At 37.0% G+C, this 16463-nt stretch overlaps 1 protein-coding gene and 1 non-coding gene across 2 annotated transcripts in view; one reads left to right on the plus strand and one right to left on the minus strand.

Moving 5' to 3' along the window:
* Acbd3 (acyl-CoA binding domain containing 3) overlaps positions 1–2556 on the plus strand; it is a 33198-nt gene extending 30642 nt beyond the window's left edge. The window contains exon 8 of the mRNA XM_047521530.1: positions 2287–2556. Within this exon, the coding sequence (XP_047377486.1) occupies positions 2287–2498 (212 nt within the window). The 3' untranslated portion in view covers positions 2499–2556. The remainder of the gene's footprint in view (positions 1–2286) is intronic.
* On the minus strand, positions 1769–1842 carry Trnav-cac (transfer RNA valine (anticodon CAC)). The gene has a single exon. It is a non-coding gene; the product is annotated as a tRNA-Val (tRNA).
* Positions 2557–16463: the final 13907 nt, after the last annotated feature.

The following is a 16463-nucleotide window of genomic DNA, read 5'->3' on the forward strand; positions in this document are numbered from 1 at the left end:
TTATTCCTAAGTACCACTAGCAAGGTAAACCGTTGCCTGTAAATACTGCCGACTGGCCCCCCAAAAAAAAGAGTTGAGAAGGAGGGTATGTGGCTCAATGGTAGAACTCATGATTTGTATGTGTGAGGACCTGGGTTCAATTTCCATCCCTGGGGGAGGTGGGGAGTCCCTGTTAAGAAGTTGAAGTAATGCGTTTCTCCTGTCCTGCCTGTAGAGAGCTTCTAAAAAGAGGTGACTTCTTAAGCTGAGGCCTTCAGCTGATGGCAGTTTGCAGGTTACTGATGTTAGGAAGTGCACTGGTAAAAATGACTGAGATGAGGACTTTGATGTCCTCAGCCTTAGCTTTAATGTTTGTCCCTCCCAGGGGAGATGGCATTTACTACCCTTGTGCCTTTCCTAATCATAAAAAAATTTGCAGCAAATACTAACCCATCAGAACTTCTGTACTTTGTTAACAAGAACAATAGGGAGAGTTTATTGCTTGCAAGATTTGTTCACTAGGAGTGGGCATAACTTCCTCATTGAAAGATTTAGCTCATGAATTGCATTTGTACATATATCTTAGGCTGCACTGTGTCTTGTTCATAATGTACATTTTATAAGGAGTTCTTTTGACTTGATTTCAATAGAAACTGAGCCCAGTTTTTGTTTGGTGTTTGGTTGGTTTAAATTTTCTCTAGGTCTTAAAGGTAGATAATTTGTTTTCTATGAAGAAGCATCCTATGGGCAATGCTCTTTTTTCTTTATTGTTTCTAGGTCCCAAGGCTTTGTTTAAACTGATGAAAGGTGCATTGTTCATCTATCCCAGTAATCTTTAGTTTTGCAGAACTTGAACAAAATTGGATCTTGAATCAGTGGACTCATCTGTTGCCTGAATCTCCTTATAAGTCAATAGTGTACATTTTTTGAATTCTGTATTTCTTCTTTGCTCATGAAATATGTTTGATTGTAGGTATATCTGTGGTCAAGCAAATTTGATTTGGACCTACTTTTATATGAGTTCCATCTAGTTTTCTTAAATAAAGCTTTTTATTTTAGAATAGTTTTACACTTATAGAAAATCTGCAAAAATAGTGCAAAGAGCAGCTGTTTACCAGTTGTGTATTCTGCCTCCAGTTTCCCCTGTTGTTAATATCTTTCTTTATACTATGGTATATTTATTTTATATTCCAAAATGATATATTACTATTATTTAAAGTCCATATTTTTCTAGCTTTACTTAGTTCTTAAAAGTTCCATGATCCAATCCAAGAGGCCACTTTAGGGTTTCATTTCCTTATTTTCTCTAGACTGAAAGTTTCTCAGACTTCCCTTGTTTTAAATTCCTGATGGTGGCCATTGACAAGTATCACTCAGTTAACTCATGTCACTGGAATTCACTCTACCATGTTGTAACCTTGAAAAACTTTTTAAAAAATCTTCTATTAGGAATTTTCCCTTTATCTATTTTCCCGGAGGCCATTTATATTTAAAATGATCAACTGAGACTTCAGGTGGCATAATTTTCTCATTTCTGTGGGTTCCTAACCTCATGCCATTACAGTTCAAAAAACTTCATTGAAGCAACCTATGATCAAAACTCATTTTTTGCCACTTGGATCATCTCTGGGTTAATAAGTAAGCCTACCAGAAATAATAATTTGAAGAGCATCTCTGAATGCCTACCTTTTTACTATGGTTTTTACAGATTTTACCCTATTTAAGACATACAGAAAGTAGTAGTCCTCATAAACTACCTTCTCCTGTTCTTTTTTTTTTTTTTTTTTTTTTGTGGTACTGGGGATTGAACCCAGGGCCTTGTGCTTGTGAGGCAAGCACTCTACCAACTGAGCCATATCCCCAGCCCCTTCTCCTGTTCTTAAAGTGGGGAGGACTTATGGGGAAGGAGGAAATCAGAGTAACATTTTCTTTGGTCTTACTTAGAAGAGCAGGATTCCTTCTACTGGGGAAGAATTTAGAATTGAATGGATATCAAAGGGTAAAAATGGGGCCCAGAAATAGAGCAGTGGTAAGACAGACAGAAGGATAGCATGCAGGTTGCTATTGCCATTCCAGGTCCAACACTAGGCTCCCAAGTTCCAGAACAGTACATTTTACATAGCAGGTACTCTTGCATTTGAGTGAATGAATGAATAATACATGCTCACATGCACATAAATTGTAGAATGGTTCAAGAACATTCCTAACAAGCAATTTCTCAAAGAAAGGATAGAATTTAATTGCTTGATGCCAAGTTGATTTTCTTGGATCTGTTCTTTGACTTGACCCTACCTATTCTTTTCACAGAAAACATCACTTGTGAAGAAAAAGCCAAAAAGAATGCCAATAAGCCTCTGCTGGACGAAATTGTGCCTGTGTACCGGCGGGACTGTCATGAGGAAGTGTATGCTGGCAGCCACCAGTATCCAGGGAGAGGAGTCTATCTCCTCAAGTTTGATAACTCCTACTCTTTGTGGAGGTCAAAATCTGTCTACTACAGAGTCTATTATACTAGATAAAGATGTTACAGTGTCTGAAGTCTAGGGTTGGCAGAAGATGGCATTGAATTTCTTTTGACTTTTGTGGAGCTTTGGAGTCATTGTTTACCCTATTGATTTTGGTCTGATAGTTTGTGAACTCTTGCTGGGAATAAGGGATTTCCTTGAGGCTCTTTAGCATTAATACTTTGGGGTTAAAAGGGGTTCCTCAGACTCATCTAGCCCTTGGGTGCTGACCAGCAGAGTCACTAGTGGATGCTGAAGTTACATGAGCTACATGTTAAATATTCAACGTCTTCAAAATAAAACATCCCAACATTGACCCCACCTGGCTGATGGTTAGTCCATTGCTGCCTACTCCATGTGTTTTCTCGGAGCCCATACTTAACAGTACCCTTTAATTTGAAATGCTTACGTTAATAGTCTGCATCAGATGCAGCTGGCATTGAAGGTCACGTTTTTAAAATTTAAAAACTCACAACCTGATTTTAATTCAAAAAGAAATGCTTCCATTATATCTTATTCTGAATGACCCAGATTGTTTTTGCTTTGGGAAAAGCTGATTAGTTCCAGAGTTATATTATAGAGAATTACTTTCTGAACTAATCGTAAATTTAGAATATTCAAACCCAATAGATAATTCAGTTATCAGGATACATAGAACACTTCAAACATCTTTCTTGGTGAGTCTCCACAAACTCTCAGGCTTTTTCTTTTCGTTTGATATTCAAAGCAAAACTGATTTTTCTCTTGATTTGACTTTATAGAGCATCTCAGAACTGTTCTCTGACCAAAGCATACAGTTAGGGATTTTGTAAACTCAAATTGGCTACTGAATTAAAAATCTATAAAGTCATTTAAATATTATTCAACATTTGGGGAGTACCATTGCACTAATAATGGAAATCACTGCCAGATACAGTCCATTTTCTTTTCATTTGTTACCAAGGCACAAACCCTACATGATTCCAATTTGAAATTACTTATTAGAATTGGAAATGCCCATGCTTAAATTTTTAAACTTTAATCTGTATTATGTCTTTATTGATGAGAAGAGGCACATCCTTGTTTTTCTTACTGAAAACAAATATGGATTAATTGCTTCAAATTTGTATAAGTGATAAATGTAGAGATTCTTGTTTTCATAATGGTGGGTGGACTAGATAGAAAATGACAAAGATGGCAATATACACTTAATGTTGTTATATGTTCTTACTGAAAAGCTTAGATTTTTTAAATTTCAGGTCATAAATCACTTCTTACAGGAGGGATTCCATTGATTAGCTGCAGTATATACAGTTCACTACATACAGGCTGTTTGGGTTTTTGTGTACTGCATTTCTTTGTTTTTTAATACCCAGTTTTGTATGTATCTAACTCTGTTCTCTTTTGTTTGTTCAAAAATTGGATTATTTTCTCCTAAGCAGTGCTTAATTTGTTTTTCAGTTTTGATTCAGAAGAGTCCCAGTGTTCATACTGTTACATCCAGAGCATTTGTTAGGCTGTCCCACAGCTCTCATGTACATAAGGTATAGAAACCATGGAGTTAGGCACTTCCTGGCTTTTTTTTTTTTTTTTTTAATGAGAAGAATACTGTATTTAAAATGTAAAATAAACTTTTAAAAAGCAGGCACTAATATATATTTCTTCCAGCCTTTGATTACAAATTTGTCCTTGCACATATTAAGATGAAGTATCTTCTAAAAATATTGTTCTTGGGAGCAGTGTATGTTACTTTACCATAGCAGTTCTTCTGTCACATATTCATGTCAACATTTTTGGTTTTAAACTTTTTTATTGCCTTTGGCTGTTGATTAGTACAGTACAAGTACGATTTCAAAAAGATCTTGAAAGTAATATATTTAATCAATTAAAATGTTTATCTGTAACTTGTTGATGTTTCATTAATACAGTTACTCTGAAGCATTAGTACAGTATTTCATCATTTGGATAGGAACAAAAAGTTTTTAATGATCTTTTCAGTTTGTTTAGTTGGGAAAAAAAGTCTTCCTGGCCGATTAGGTTTTGCTGTGAGTTACCCTTCTGAGTGAAAATAGATTTAAAATTTTCTAGACTTGACTGCAAAGGGGGGACGTGCTGACCTTTCTTACTGAAAATAACTGGGCTAAGGAGGATGTTGTGGCACATGCTTAGGAAGGTGAGGCAGGAGGATTGCAAATTCAAAGCCAGCCTCAGTAACTTAGTGAGGCCCAGGAAGGTGAGGCAGGAGGATTGCAAATTCAAAGCCAGCCTCAGTAACTTAGTGAGGCCCTAAGCAACGTAGACCCTGTCTCAAAATAAAAAAATAAAAAGAACTGGGGATGTGACTCAGTGAGTTAGCACCCCTGAGTTCAGTCCCTAGTACCATAAAAGAGAGAGAGAGAGAAAGTAACTGGGCTATAAAATGTTTCCCTATACTATCATACTGTGTTCTGTGATGTACATATGGAGACAGTCTGTTTTAAATTGTCTTCTGAGGAATAGCCTTTGCTCAGGGCACATTATTGCAGAACAGTAGTTAAAGGAACACCTGAAACTAGGTATAATTAAGGAGACCTGTTGATGTCAGCATGCTTTGTGAATCATGCAGTAGAGTCTTCACTGACTGTCCAATGGAAGAGGAGAAGCAACCAGTTCAAAATAATAAGTGATTGTCAGTGAATCACTGGTCTTAGAGCACAACAGTCTACAACCTAAACCATCATTGCTTCATTTCTAAGCTTTTTCTCGGTTCAACAGTTATGTTAGCAACCTAAAATATGTGTACTTGTGGATCTGCTTGGGGTAGAGTGTACCTTCATTTTCATTCACTTACTTTTCAAAATGTGCATGGATCAAGTGTTGTACTTTTATCCCATACATTTACCTAGGATTTAACTTCTTTTGAATTTTTTTTTTTAAGACTGACTGGAGCCAGGCCTGGTGGCACGCACCTGTAATCCTAGCGGCGGTTCGGGAGGCTGAGGCAGGAGGATCCCAAGTTCAAAGCCAGCCTCAGCAACTTAGCAAGGTCCTAAAGCAACTCAGTGAGACCCTGTCTCTAAATAAAATATAAAAAAGAGCTGGGGATATGGCTCAGTGGTTAAGCACCACTGGGTTCAATCCCTGGTACCAAAAAAAAAAAAAAAAAAAAAACCAAAACCTGAATGGATTACTGTCCTTCAACTCCTTTACTTTGCATTTATTACATTTTCATTATTTCTGGTGCTTATTATCTTACTTGATTTCTCTTGTAATGAAAGGCAGACACACTGCCTCCATTTTACTAGTTAACATGTCACTTGCAAGTTGTGGTTTGTAATATTAGGTACTTAATTCATATCAGGAAACTAAGTGCTGACTTTTCTATAATTGACACTGGCATTTGAATTCAGGCAGTCAAACATGAGGTGGAAATATAATTGGAGCAATTAATTCATTTCTTTCAGCTGTAATGAAAATTTGATTGCTCAGTTCAATGTGTGATGAACTGATAATTCACAAGTTTATTTCTGAAAAGAGCCAAGGACACATTGTATTGCAAGTGCTGATTTTTTTAACTTTAATAGCATATCTATATAATAATCATTTTTATCCTTTCCTCAAATCATTGAGTATCTCCAATTGGAGATGATACTTTTTTTTTTTTTGGCATGGCACAATACAGAAATGTGAATGTTTTTCCTAAGGTCTACGTTTGGCAACTTTTGGAGGACTTGACTTAATAAGTACAGGTCGAATATCCTGTACTTATAGCTAATGCTTGAACCAAAAGCATTTCCAGTTTCAGGTTTTTTTTTTTTTTTTTTTTTTTTTGGGTGGGGGGGATTTTAGAATATTTGCATAGACTTTTTAAGATATCTTGGAGTTGGGACTCAACCCTGAACATGCAATTTGGTTTTTATACACCTTTATATACGGAGGCTGGAGGTAATTTTATTCAATATTTTTAGTGTGTAATTTTTATTACAGCTCGTCACATGAGTCAGACATGGAATTTTCCACTTTTGGTATCATGTCTGTTTTCAAAAAGCATTTTGACTATTTGAATTAATGATGCTCAACCTGTATTAGTCTATTGCATTCTGTTAATCTGTGTGTTTTTCGGTAGATCCATTCTTATTTTGTATGTGTGGCAGGGGTAACCGGCAATTGAACTTAGGACCATTGCTGAGGCTGGCTTTGAACTTGTGATCCTCCTGTCTCAGCCTCCCAAGCCGCTGGGATTACAGGTGTGCGCCACTGTAGAGCCGTTCTTTGTCTATTTTTCTGTTATTGAACATTTAGGTAACTTCTAGGATTGGTGTTATTACAAGTGGTATTTCAATTATATGTCTCTGCAAATCTGCATGAGTTTTTCAAGAACAGATACAGAGAAGTAGATGCCAGACCATAAGGTCTGTTCATTTTTAATAGACACCATTAAATTGTCTTTCAGAATGGCTGAAAACCACTCCCACCAGGAGTATTTGAGAGTACTTGTTTTCCCTTTGTTTTTTTTTTTTTTTTTTTTTTTTTTTGGGTGCTAGGGATCGAACCCAGGGCCTTGTGCTTGCAAGGCAAGCACTCTACCGAGTGAACTATCTCCCCAGCCCCTGTTTTCCCTTTGTTAACACTTGATGTTATCAAGACAAATTTTGGTCAACTTCATAGATGAAAATGAAGCTTCACTTTAATCCATTTTCCCCTGATAACTAGTAACAAGATTACTAGTTATCACTTTTGGATTTGGATTCCCTCTACTAAAAGTTGCCTGTTGTATTTCTTTACCTATTTTCCAATTGGGTAATTTTTTATATGGTTTATTAGCTTTTAAAAATATATAGTTTGGCCCAGGCACAGTGGCACACACCTATAATCCCAGTGGTTTGGGAGGCTGAGGCAGGAGGATCCCAAGTTCAAAGCCAGCCTCAGCAATTTCACAAGACTGTAAGTAACTCAGTGAGACCCTGTCTCTAAATAAAATAAAAAGGGGGTTGGGGTTGTGGCTCAGTGGTTAAGCACCCCTGGGTTCAATCCTGGTCTAAAAATGTGTGTGTGTGTGGTTTGTATTCTATTTATGTTAGTATTTCCTCCCAGTTTACTGCTAGTATTTTGTTGTTTTTTGAGGGGGGTGGTTTTTTACTTTTTCAGTGCTGGGGATTGAACCCAGAGCCTTGCTCCTGCTAGGCAAACAATCTAACTCTAAGCCCATCCTTAATCCTACTGTTCTTTTCTTTTTTGTTTTTAATATTTTGTTTTTAGTTGTAGGTGGACACAATACCTTTATTTTGTTTTTATGTGGTGCTGAGGATTGAACCTAGGGCCTCACACATACTAGGCAAAGGCTCTACCACTGTGCCGCAACCCTAGCCCTAATCCTACTGTTAAGTCTTAGTTCAGTTTATAGTATATGTGTATGTGTTTATAGGTATTTTAAATTTTGTTTTCAGTTTTTATTTTATTCCTTTATGGATTTTGCTTATTTTCATGTATATGAGCCTATTTCTGAACTCTCTCATTTTTCTGTTCACTTATATGCTAATATCACATTTTAAACTACCATAATTTTTAAAAATTTTTTTAGTTATAGATGGATATGATAGCTTTATTTTATTTATTTATTTTTATGTAGTGCTGAGGCTCGACCCCCGTGCCTCACACTTGCCAGGCAAGCACTTTGCCACAGAGCCACAACCTCATCCCTAAACTACCATAGTTTTATAGTATATTTTTTAAAAAAAATTTTTGGTTGTAGATAAATACAGTACCTTTATTTTATTTATTTATTTTTATGTGTGCTGAGGATTGAACCCGTTCCCTCACACATGCTAGGCAAGTGCTCTACCAGAGCCACAACTGCAGTTTTATAGTATATATTTTTTTATTTATTTTTTGGTACTGGGGATTGAACCTAAGGGCACTTAACCACTGAGCCACATCCCCAGCCCTTTTTATATTTTATTTAGAGACAGGGTCTCACTGAGTTGCTTAGAGCCTTGCCAAATTACTGAGGCTGGCTTTGAACTTGGGATCCTCCTGCCTTAGCCTCCCAAGTTGCTGGGATTATAGGTGTGCACCACTGTATCTGGCTTGTGTACTGTCTTTGTAGTGGGGAAAAAAAAATCAATGTAAGTTATACTTTTTAAAACTCACCTGATAAAGAAGGCAGTCTGCTAACTATCCATTAGAGTCTACTTTTTCATTATTTGACATTTGCCTCAGAGTTGAACAGGGGACTAATTGCCTATTTAGAGGCACTGCAGCTAATGCCATGTGACTAAATACTTGCTAATGGAAATGTAAATAGAAGTAAGTTTTCTTTTTTTTCTTTTTTTTTTTTTTTGGTGCTGGGGAATCGAACCCAGGGCCTTGTGCTTACAAGGCAGGCACTCTACCGACTGAGCTATCTCCCCAGCCCCAGTTTTCATTTTAAAACTGGGTATGCACACCTGCACTCTTCAGTCCCTGAAAGATTTGAAATAGGAAATGTGATCCTAGTGAGGCAGCTTCTAACCATGCATACAGAAACAACACTGTCCCTTAGGATGGGGAGCAACAAAATGAAAATGATCTGAGGCTATAAACCACTTCCTGAACCCCTGGAGCCCACCAGTTCAGCACCACTTGCTTCCTTTGGCCTATGTATGAAAATAATCTTTTATGAACTCCTTTTAGTCTCTGTTGTCATCCAGGGTCTTAACTAAAAGAAAGACCTCTTAAGGGCAGTACCTTCCATCTCTTCTGCTGAAAATAATATTTAAGAACAAAGAAAACTAAAAAGGAATATAAGCTCACATTAAAAATCAGCAGCTGATGGGTTGGGGTTGTAGCTCAGTGGTAGAGTGCTAGCCTATCACATGTGAGGCACTGAGTTCAGTCCTTAGCTGAGGCAGAAGGATCACAGGTTCAAGGCCAGCCTCAGCAACTTATGGAGACCCTGTCTCAAAAAAATAAAAAGGGCTGGAGATGTAGCTCAGCAGTTAAGTGCCCTTGGGTTTACTACTTGGTGCCCAAAAAAAAAAAAAGAAAGAAAGAAAAAAGTGATACACTTAGGTGATAAGAATAATGAATAAAATTGTAAGCCTGTAATTAAGAGGAAATAGTTATCATTTTGGGAATCTTTCTGATGTCCCCTCCCTAATTTTTAATTATATAATTTGAGCATGTATAGAAAAGAATAGAGCATAATGTGAGTACTTACGTACCACCTACATTGGTCACATTTGCAGTTTGCCTATTTTGCTTCTGGTCTTATGTAAGTGAAACATTAATGGAAGAGTTTGAGCCCCATGTACTTTTTCCTATTACTAGTCCCCTTTCTTCTCCCAAAGCTAATCATTTTCATAATTTTGATGCTTATTGTCCTATATGTTTTTTCTCCCCCAGCAGGCTTTTTTTTTTTTAAGTTGTTAATGGATCTTTTTAATTTTATTTATTTATATGTGGTGCTGAATATTGAACCCAGGACCTCACACATGCCAGGCAAGTGCTCTACCGCTGAGCCACAACCCCAGTCCCCCTATATGGTTTTTATCACAAATGTATGTTGTCAGAAAAAGTAGACAGTGTGGTTTTACAGAATGTTTATAAGTTTTATATAAAATTTTACACAGTTGTGTGATTTTTTTCTGATCTACATTGTTTTTAATACTTAGATTCATGTAACTGTGCATAAACAGTGCTGTCATATGGATACATATATCACAGTGTAATCATTCTGCTGTTAGACATTTAGAGTTTTTCCCAAGTTTCTACCATTATAAACATTCTTACATGTGCCTAATTAAACTCAATTGCAATAGTTTCAAAAGAAGTAGAAGTGTTAAGTTGTAATCTATGTGGATCATCAATGCAAAATAGCTCTTCGAAGATTGGGCCAATTTAAACTCCCAATAGCAGTATACAAGAGTCCCTGTGTGGGCTGGGGGCATACATAGCTCAGTGGTAGAGCACTTGTCCAGCACGCACAACGCCCTGGATTCAATCTCCAGCGCCACAGAAAACAGCAAAAAAGAATCCCTCTGAACCACATCTTTGCCAACAATTGTCAGAGTTTAGCATTTTTCCAGTTTGATGGGTATAAAACAAGTGCATCTGTGGTTTAATTTGCATTTTCTTAACCAGCAAGGATAAGCATCTTTTCATATGTCACTGCCTTTGTTGCATGTTTTATATCCTTTATTCATTATTCTACCTGGGCATTTTTTATTTGTACTTTATTCTGAATACAAATATTATGGGGGGGAGTTAAACACATGCATTATAAATAATTGGTTCGACACTTCAGATTGTCTTTATGATGTCTTTTATTGTTGAGAAACTTTTATTTTAAATATATTAGGACTTCATAGTTTGTGCTTTCTGGATCTTTTAAGAAGTATTTTGCCCAACCCAGAGGATATTTTATTTTTTGATGGAACCTAGGACCTCACGAATGGTATGTATGCACTCGACCACTGAACTACACCTCTAGCTAGTGAAGTTTTTTCTTCTTTTTTCTTTTTGGCCCCAGGAATTGAACCCATGGGCACTTAACCACTGAGCCACATCCCCAACCCCTTTTATGTTTTATTTTGAGACAGGATCTCACTAAGTTGCTGAGGCTGACTTTGACCTCTCAATCCCCCTCCCTAGCCTCCTGATTCGCTGGGATTAACAGGGATGGGCCATTGTGACCATCAAGTTTTTAAAAGTGCACAATTCAGTGCCATTTGGTGCTTTCACAATGCTTGTGCAATCACCACCTCTCTAGTTTTCAAAACTTCATTGCTCTAGCAGGACACACCAATCAATGGGGGAAGGGGGGAGTCATTTCCCAATCTTCCCTTCCCTTCCCTTAGCAATTACTAGTCTGATTTCTGTCTCTGGATTTTCCTATTCTGGATACTTCATATATAAAAATCTTTTGTGTCTTTTTTTTCTTTCACTTAACGTTTTCAAGGTTCATTCAAGTTGTAGCAAGTTGTCGGTACTTAATTACTTTTTATGCCTGAATCATAATCCAATGTATGTTTCTACCACAATTTATTCATTTGTTGATGTATATTCAGATTTCGCCCCTTCTGGCTATTGTGAATAGTGCTGCTGTGGGTGTTCATGAACAAGTATTTGAATACCCATTTTCAATTCTTTGGGTATATTCATAGGAATAGAGTTGTTGGGTGATATGGTGACCATACATTTAGCTTTTTGAGGAAACAAAACTTTTCCACAGTGTCTGTACCATTTATATTCCCACCAGCATTGTTTGAAGGTTCCTATTTTTAATGGCCATTGTAGTTGGTATGAAGTGGTATCCATGTATGTGTGTGTGTGTGTGTGTGTGTGGTTTTTTGTTTTGACAGGTGAACAGGGTATTGAATTCAGAGCCTACTGCATGCTAGGCAAGCACTACCCCAACTCTTTTTAAAAAAAATATTTTTATTTTGAAAGAAGGTCTCACTAAATAAAAGTTGCCTGGACTGGCCTCCAACTTGAAATCCTCCTTCCTCAACTTTTCATGTAGCTGGAATTACAGTCATACTCCTCTTCTACCCTCACACACTCACCTGGCTCATTGTGGTTTTGATTTGTATTTCCCTATTACCTAGTGATCCTGAACACTTTTCCATGTATTGGTCATTTCTGTATTTTCTTGGGAGAATTATGTATTCAAGTTCATTGCCCATTTTTAAGTTGAGTTGGTTTGTCTTTTTTTAGAGTTGTTGGTTCTTTTTATATTTTGGACATGAAATTCTTGTTAGATATATGATTTGCAAATATTTTCTCCTGTTTGATAGACCTATTTTCACATTCTTGGTAATGTCTATTGCTGCACATGTTTTCAATTCATGTGAAGTCCACTTTATTTTTGTTCCTTCTGCTTTTGTTATTAAATCTTAGAATCCACTGCCAAATCCAAGGTGATATGTTTGCTTTTAATAGTTTTGTCATTTTAGCCTTTATATTTAGGTAAGTGATCCATTTTGAGTTCATTTTTTGTATTTGGGTTGAGATAGGGATCCAACGTTATTTTTTGTTTTTTTAGTGCAAGTGTCTCTCCCTTATTTTTAAGTGTATTCAATTTTTTCCCTTTTTTATTGGTGCATTGTAATTATACATAATAATGGAATACATTGTCGTATTCACACATGCACATAACAGTTTGAACAATCTCATTCCCCCATACCCTTTCCTTTTTTTCTTCCCAGATCCACTTGCTCTGCTCTTCTGCTCTCTTTTGTTGTTACTTTAATTAGTTATAATTAGTTCCATCCATACACAGAGAACTCATTGTGGTAAATTTGTACATGAACATAGCATAGTGTGTGAGATTTCATTCCCCAGCTCTTCCCCATGCCCTTCCCTCCTCCAACCCTCTTGATCCCCTTCCTCCATTGGCCTCAAATATTTTCATGACATTCTCCCCAGTTTTTTATTCCTTTTTTCTCTCCCTGTCTTCTCCCTCCCACTCACTTTCTGTAGCTTCCACATGTGAAAGAAAACAGTCAACTCTTGATTTTTTGAGATACACCTAAGGATACAACTTCATGTAACTTTTACATGTAGTTAGCCATTTGTCCCAACACTGTTGGAGGGACTGTTTCCATGTTGAATGGTCTTGACATCCTTGTCAAAAAAAAAAAAAGGAACTGGACATGGTAGTGCATGTCTGTAAGCCCAAGCAACTCAGGAGGCTGAGGCAAGAGGATATCAAGTTTGATGCCAGCCTCAGCAGTATAGCAAGGCCCTCAGTAATTTAACAAGACCCTGCCACAAAATAAAATATAAAAAAGGACTGGGGATGTGACTCAGTGGTTAAATGCACCTGGGTTCAATCTTCGGTACAAAAACAAAAAAACAAAAAACAAAAAACAACAACAACAAAATATATATATATATATATATATGATGTTTATTTTTTACCTCAATCTCATTGCCTTGGACCAGTGGATTTTACTACTTATAATATGTGGGTGTTGCCAGTTTTTCACTGCTAGAATTTTGTGATTATGTACCTGTATCATTTTGCATGTTCATCTCACTGTAGGTTCATAGGATTGAACATCTTTAAGTGTCTGATACTTTTATGTTTGAAGATTTTTTTAAATTTTTATGTATTTTTAATTTTTTTGCTAAGTTGCCCAGGCTGGCCTGAAACTTGCAGTCCTACCCCAACCTCCAAATTGCTGGGATTACATGTAGTACCACCATGCTGCTTTTTTATTTCTCCCAATTTTTTTTTTTTTTTTTTTTTTTTGCTACTGGGAATTAAACCCAGGAGTGCTTTACAGTAGAGCTATATCCATCCCCAGTTCTTTTTGAGACAGTGTCTCACTAAGTTGCTGAGGCTGGCCTTGTAGTTATAATCCTGCTTCAGCCTCCTGAGTCAGTGGGATAACAGGTGTGCACCACCACACTTAGCTCCCATTTTTACTTTTTGAGTGTCAGGTATATTGATGTATAAATTATATACAGTAAATGTACCCTTCTTAGATATATTGTTAGATGTCATCATGCCAAAAACTTTTGCCTTGTCCCATTGGAGTCCATGATAGAGAACAGACAGATGTGAATGGTGGGAATATGAAATTAAGGGAATAATTCTATAAACTGGGCTCACTCTGCTAACCCTTACATGCTTTTTTTTTTTAAAGGAATTTACCTGTAGCCCTGCCTGACTTAAGTTGACAGGGTGTTATGTTCCTCAGCAAACTACCTGTTATCTGCACAAAAAATGCTGATAAGATTGCCAGGTGCTGTGGTGCACACCTGTAATCCCAGTTACTGTATGTGGATTGCATTGAATGAATGGATTAATGCAGAAATTTGACTAAGAATATTGGATCTTCCAAGGTGTGAACAAAGTATATACCTCCATTTGTTTAAGTATAATTCTTCTCAGTCATGTTTTCTAGTTTGCATTGTAAAATCTTACACATATTTGTTTAGATTTATTCACAGGCACTTGTGGTTTTGTATTATAAATAGTACTTTTAAAAAATCTAATTTCCAGTTGCTGCATTGACGTTTTAAAATATGGAATCTGTACTTGACAACTTGGTAAACTTTTGTTACTTAGAATGGCTTTTTTGTAGTCTTTAAGACTTTCTATGTAGAAGGTCATGTCCTACACAGAGATAGTTTTAATTTTTATGCACTCTGCATGCTTTTCATTTCTCCTTGGTACCTTATCACACTGGATAGGCCCTCCAGTGCAGTGTTAAGAGGAGTGGTAAGAGGAAGGCCTGGGGGTGTGTCTGGGTGGTAGACCACTAACCTAGCTCCCACAGAACCAGCAAGGCCCTGAATTTGATCCTCTGCAAAAAAGAAAAAAAAGAGAGTGTTTATGTGTGTAGACATCTTTATTTTATTTCTGGGCTCCAGTGGTCCTGCCTCATCCTCCTCTGTAGCTGGGAAGACAGGAGAATGCACCACACCCTGCTCTGGCTTGGCAATATTGTGAATGACAGATTGGTTTTCAGATTTTGAATCATTTTCACATTTCTCAGATAAATCCCTGATAATGATCCTTTTTATGTATTGCTAGATTTTGCTTGTCAGTGTCTTGTTAAGGATTTTTATGTGTACATTCATAAGGGATATAAGTATGTAGTTTTGTTTTCCCATAATATCTTTGTCTGGTTTTGGTCTTAGAAGTTTACTGTCTTTGGCTGTCCCTTTCTGGAAATGGCCTGTATTGTTCCTTGAATGTGTATTCCTTGGTTATTCCTTGTTTTACACCAAAAAGCTTCTCACTTTTGAGATAGCCCACATTCTTCCTTGAATGTGCCTCTATTTTCATAAATAAACCTTTGTTAAAAAAAAATAAGGAAGTATACTAGAGTTGCTGGGATTAATCTGTAGGCATGCATCACCATGCCTGACCTATTTCTTTTTTCTTTTTCTTTCTTTCCTTTTTTTGGTGCCAGGTATTGAACTCGGGGGCACTTGACCCCTGAGCCACATCCCCAGCCCTATTTTATATTTTATTTAGGGACAGGGTCTCACTGAGTTGCTTAGTGCCTTTTGCTGAGGCTGGCTTTGAACTTGCAATCCTCCTGCCTCAGCTTCCCTAGTCACTGAGGTTACAGGCATGTGCTATCATGCCCCACTTCACTTGTTAATATCACCACTTCAGCTTTTTTTTGTGTGTGTGGTAGGGGTGAACTGGGAATTGAGCCTAGAGCCATATGCATTGTCTACCACTCAGCTATACCCCTAGCCCCCAACTTTCTTTTGATTAAAGTTTACATGGTATATCATATTCTTTTTACTTTTAGCTCATTTATGCCTTTCTTTTCTCTCTCTTCTCTCTCTCTCTACCTATCTCTATCTCTATATCTTTCTTATTTTTGATACTGGAGATTGAACCCAGGGACACTTTTCCACTGAGCTACATCTCTAGCCCTTTAATTAAAAAAAATTTTTTTTTTTTATTTTGAGACAGGCTCTTGCCAATTTGCTTAGGGCCTCATTAAGTTGCTGAGGCTGATCTCAAACCTGTGATCTTCCTGCAGTCCTCCTGTCTCAGCCTCCCATGATGTCAGGATTACAGGCACTTAATCATTTATGCCTGGTGCTCATTTATGTTTTTACATTTAAAGTGGATTTCTTGCCAACAGCATATACTTGCACCTTTTTAAAAAATTCACTCTTAGAATCATTTTCTCTTAATTGGTCTGTTTAGATAGTTTGCATTTATGGAATTTTCAGTATGGTTGGATTCAGTATACAACTTCCTATTTTCTCTGACCCATCTGTTCTTTGGGATATTTCCCCCCTTTTTTATTGCCCTAACAGTACAGACTACTTTCAAATATATTTTGCCATTTGATATACAGTTTGAGAACATTACAACACTATACTTCCATTTTCTCCCTAGTGGCTTAAGAGATTTTTGCCTGGTCTTTGGAGATGAGAAGTTTTGCTTATCTTCTCCAGCAACTTAAGTTTCTGCTTTATTGGAGAGATGCATTCCAGAGAAGTAGGTGGTATTTTATACCTGTCCCCAGGGATAGCTGATCACTCTTGCAGCCCTGTGCT

Source organism: Sciurus carolinensis, chromosome 12 (genome assembly GCF_902686445.1).
Source record: "Sciurus carolinensis chromosome 12, mSciCar1.2, whole genome shotgun sequence".
In the NCBI taxonomy this organism is placed as follows: domain Eukaryota; kingdom Metazoa; phylum Chordata; class Mammalia; order Rodentia; family Sciuridae; genus Sciurus; species Sciurus carolinensis.